Source organism: Bradysia coprophila, unplaced genomic scaffold, assembly GCF_014529535.1.
Source record: "Bradysia coprophila strain Holo2 unplaced genomic scaffold, BU_Bcop_v1 contig_138, whole genome shotgun sequence".
Classification (NCBI taxonomy): domain Eukaryota; kingdom Metazoa; phylum Arthropoda; class Insecta; order Diptera; family Sciaridae; genus Bradysia; species Bradysia coprophila.
In genome coordinates, this window is record NW_023503409.1 from 147,543 (window position 1) to 151,696 (window position 4,154).

At 34.5% G+C, this 4,154-nt stretch overlaps 1 protein-coding gene across 1 annotated transcript; it reads right to left on the reverse strand.

Moving 5' to 3' along the window:
- Nucleotides 1-2,868: 2,868 nt before the first annotated feature.
- On the reverse strand, nucleotides 2,869-4,154 carry LOC119073225 (DNA-directed RNA polymerases I, II, and III subunit RPABC1). The gene is made up of 4 exons (XM_037178537.1): nucleotides 3,947-4,154; nucleotides 3,558-3,646; nucleotides 3,073-3,493; nucleotides 2,869-3,011 (listed from the first exon to the last, which is right to left on the reverse strand). The coding sequence occupies exons 1-4, from the start codon at nucleotides 4,001-4,003 to the stop codon at nucleotides 2,946-2,948; spliced, it is 633 nt and encodes a 210-aa protein (XP_037034432.1). The 5' UTR covers nucleotides 4,004-4,154; the 3' UTR covers nucleotides 2,869-2,945.

Genomic DNA, 4,154 nt, shown 5'->3' on the forward strand with positions numbered 1-4,154 from the left:
GCAAACGTTTTAATAAAATATTATTTTATGGTAATTATAATTAATTCTACATGGACATCATCTATAACAGAAACAATATGATCGCAATACCGAAATAAATTGAGCGATTTCGTTGGCTACAGAAGAGAAATTTCGAGGGCATTAAGCGAAGCTTTTCGGCATTAAACGCTGAGAAATATATAAATTGGGGACGGTTAAATTATGGCGATTTTCGAAGGATTTTCTGAAGCGATTGCGTAATTTCCGCTGGAAGAAATATTATGTGTGCAATTTGGCCCTCTATGCGCTTGCGTTGATAAGATGTCGAGTGACGTTTGTTCGCTTATTTTGCAAGTTAACTAGGAAAAACCCAACTTAATATTAGAAATGTAGATTCTTGCAAATGAAGCATATGTGAAGGCTATAGAGATCTGTTAAATTTGATGACAATATTGTGCACAGCTGTTGAAGCGTTAAGGAACGTGCTAGACTGAAAGCTTAACGAATATAAGAAAGAATTTGTATTTGAGTCAAAACAGTGTATATTGTGCGATACACTGTCCGATTTCATTCACGCCTTTTCTAATCTGTCAGTCTGTTTTTACGATTGACTTTAGCTCCTCCTTCGTATTAATTTACCAATTTGTTTTCAAGTGACAATTAAATTAAATTATTTTTAATGACACAAATGAAAAACTCATTGACAATTATTATCGATGTTGGGTTTTTGGATTTCAGCAGAGACATGTGCTTTACTATGACGTATCTGAAGTATCTACTGTAAAAAAAACTTAAGTAGATTTACTGATGGGTGTTATAAAATTAGGGAAAAATGAATCACTTTGAAATACAATAGCGTCATCTACACTCATCTATCATCGTTATGATACTAAAATTCTTCATACACCAAACCGGTGGAGTTTAGACATGGATGAAATATGAACTGAATGCAGTCCCGGAAAAAGAAAAAATTCACTGTAATTCACGAATGGATAATAAAGTATAAAATCTGTCATGAATGTATTTCACTTTGTATGGACTGTACACTTTTACAAATTTTTCTTTTTATGCAATCCCATTTACTGAATTTATAAATAATAAACTACAGACGATTTCACAGAAAGCCTAAAAAAGAAAAAAAAAAACGAAGAAGAAAAATTTCATCTATCTCATGATATAATCACTACCTAAGCTAGATGGAAGTAAAAAAAAATGTTAAACGAATACAGAACACGTACGCCCCTTTGAACGTCAAGCCAAGCTAACAAAACATATAAATTGAATACCATCGAAGTACAAACAAAACTAATCAAAATTCTGAGTACAAAAATCAACATGAGAAGATTCCGAATATATATGAAATCTTACCGTTCGTTGTGTTGGTTGGTTTGAAGAATACATTCCAATTTCAGTTTCTATGTGTGGCATTTAATGTCTGTGTCTGTATACAACGTTTATTAGATTTTATAATCACCCTATAAATTATACGTCTAGATTTATGTTGCTTTGTGTTTATTGTGTAAAATAAAGGGAAAAGAAGATGCATAATGCAGACACGGCGCTTATAATACTCCAAGACCGACACAAGCCATATAATAATCCAACAGCTGATGCATGGTTATGTACTATTTACGCAATGTGATACAATGCGGTTCGGGCAAACATACAGAGAATTCGCGAACTCGATTTACTATTGCATTTTATGTACATTTTATATAGGGGAGTCTTTGGCTCGCCTGCGAATATGATGAAAATCGTGATGGTTCATATTTTAACAAGATGATAGGGGTGACGTCTTTATGATAATAAAATCGGTGATCTTCTACGTTCTAAAGTACTTAAGACGAATGTAAACTTTTGTGGGGGTAGGAAACATAATCCTGCCTCTGAGCTTGTAATTTATGTACGAACAATTTTTGGATTGATAGAAATATCCAAACTTTTTCCTAATGATCTCATTTAAGAGCTGACGCTAATTTTCCAAATTCTGTTCTTTAAGAATTTTTTCAATTTTTTAAATTTAATCTCGTAGATGGATTCAAGGGTATGATTACCTCACTATACATCAGAGTTAAAATTATGTTTCAAACGGTCAAAAATAGATGAGTGGAAATTTCTATATAAGAAAGATTCATCGAGTCTTCATTTCGACCGGTGGAAATGTTAAAATTTTCGTTTCCCCTTGGGCGAAAATAATAAAATTTCGTTTTGGAAGTAAAATTGAGCTAAAATTGGCTTAAAAAGACCTTAACAAAGCAACAATTTACAAGATATTGTAATGGTTGGGGAGAACTTATAAAATACCAAACCGAAAATTATTTTTTTCTCCAGCTGGTGTACAAGTCTATCTTCCCAGGAATAAACCAGGTCCTTTCAGAAGAGTTAATCAAAGGAGAGAAGAGTTGCTACTGCACCAAAAAGTGTAATGGTTTGATTTTGTAAAGAGAAATGGGGATTAAAAAAATTGATATTCAGAGCTCACTGCGAAGTTTCACCTTTTCACTCCTCATCAAACGTCTGTACATTTCTGCATCCCATCTATGAATTAAATAAAATAGATTGAGATGTTAGAGTTGAAGTTCTGCCTGAAATCTTATAAGTGACTACGGTATTGTGACGAACACATGAAAAGTTTGCATTTTATAACGAACGTTTTGAAATAGACTAAAGATTGGAAAGGTTAGACATACTTTATTTGATCATACAGTTACGTAATTGTATGGAACGATCTGAATTTTAAAAATCAGTTCAGTGACGTGGGTGGACCCACTTCGATTTATTAAGATAGAGATTCGATAGGAGATCATTTAATATTCAAAATCATTAGAATTTCGTAAGCATTACCTTTGCTGAGCCAGAACACCAGTTATATTTTCTGAACACCAGTTATCTTTTCTTAAAAACGACTTCCAATTCTCGAGTTTTCGTCTTTAATTCTCTAACTTTAGTATACAACATTGGAATATTCAGCAAACCAATCGATACGAAATGTATCTGCCAGCTGTTTCCGATGGCCGGATAATTTTGACAACCTAAAATCGAATCCAAATTGAATTGTTGCAGATTTTACTTCCTAGTGACATTTCAACTTACTTGTCCTCTTTTCAATCCAAAGTATCTAGCCACCGGATCACCAGCTTGAATTCGCATGAGCATATTTTCCTTTAACTTGTATCGTTGCAATAATTCCTGTTTCTCTTCGGGGGTCATAACAACATGCTCAGGTACCAATTCATGCTCCGTAATGTTGATCAGCAACTCAGATTCGAGGAATTGTTCTAAGATATATTTCGGTGCCATGTCCACCAAGGACTGTTTGGCCGATGGAGTCATACCGCCCTGAACAACGACAATTGCTCGATGGATGTTCTCTTCCTGCATTCGGGTGCAGTATGTTTTGATAGTTTTGATGCCGATTTTCGGTTCGTCGGGAAAGAAAACAAACATTTGATCTGTTGGATCGTCATTGTGTGCAACCAGTACGATTAAATCGGAACGAGCAGGACGTTTTTCGCTGAAAATTTGACAAACAGGTTAAAAGTTTTGTTGACTAAAAGGGATGATAAAAACAGATGTACCTGGGCTTGTCACCAAATTGTTCTTTGAACTGTTCCAATGTTTGATCCAATTCATCTTGCGTTACGAGATAACCTCTGTCATGACTCAACTGAAATGAAACGTAAAAATGGTTCAGATCGAGCGAATCAAAGCAAGAAATGCTACTGGTACTGATGCTGATAAGAAATTCTATGACTTTTGCAAGTTAGAATCGAACCCCGTTCTATCTTCACTGCCCTATGGACTGTTTTATTAGGTGCCCCAAAACAGAAATTTGAGAAATTTACTGGTGTAAAACTACACCTACCCAATGTACCGAAGACTGAATTAACCGAAAATTATTCAATTGAAATGCATTGTCGAGGTAAACACAGGCTGAATGTTGTAATGAGTTTATAGGTTATGTTACCTGCATAACTGTTTTCCGAATTCTCCAGAGTTTATATGTTTCGGCTTCATCATCCATGGTGACTTAATTGAGCGACTTTTGTTTGTGAAAATTTCAAATTTAATTGAAGTGGAGAAAACTTAAGAATAACAAAAAATCACGGAAATTGCTTGCTACACCGCACTGTTGTTATGAATTTCACAATATGACAATCGCCATCAACGCCATC

What these genes read in the sequence shown, in the direction of transcription:
- LOC119073225 (XM_037178537.1), bottom strand. Translation starts at nt 4,003, where the DNA reads ATGGATGATGAAGCCGAAACATATAAACTCTGGAGAATTCGGAAAACA. An exon ending in TTCGGAAAACAGTTATGCAG is followed by an intron (nt 3,647 to 3,946) that starts GTAACATAACCT and finishes GTTTCATTTCAG; the next exon opens with TTGAGTCATGACAGAGGTTA. An exon ending in CAATTTGGTGACAAGCCCAG is followed by an intron (nt 3,494 to 3,557) that starts GTACATCTGTTT and finishes TCAAATTTTCAG; the next exon opens with CGAAAAACGTCCTGCTCGTT.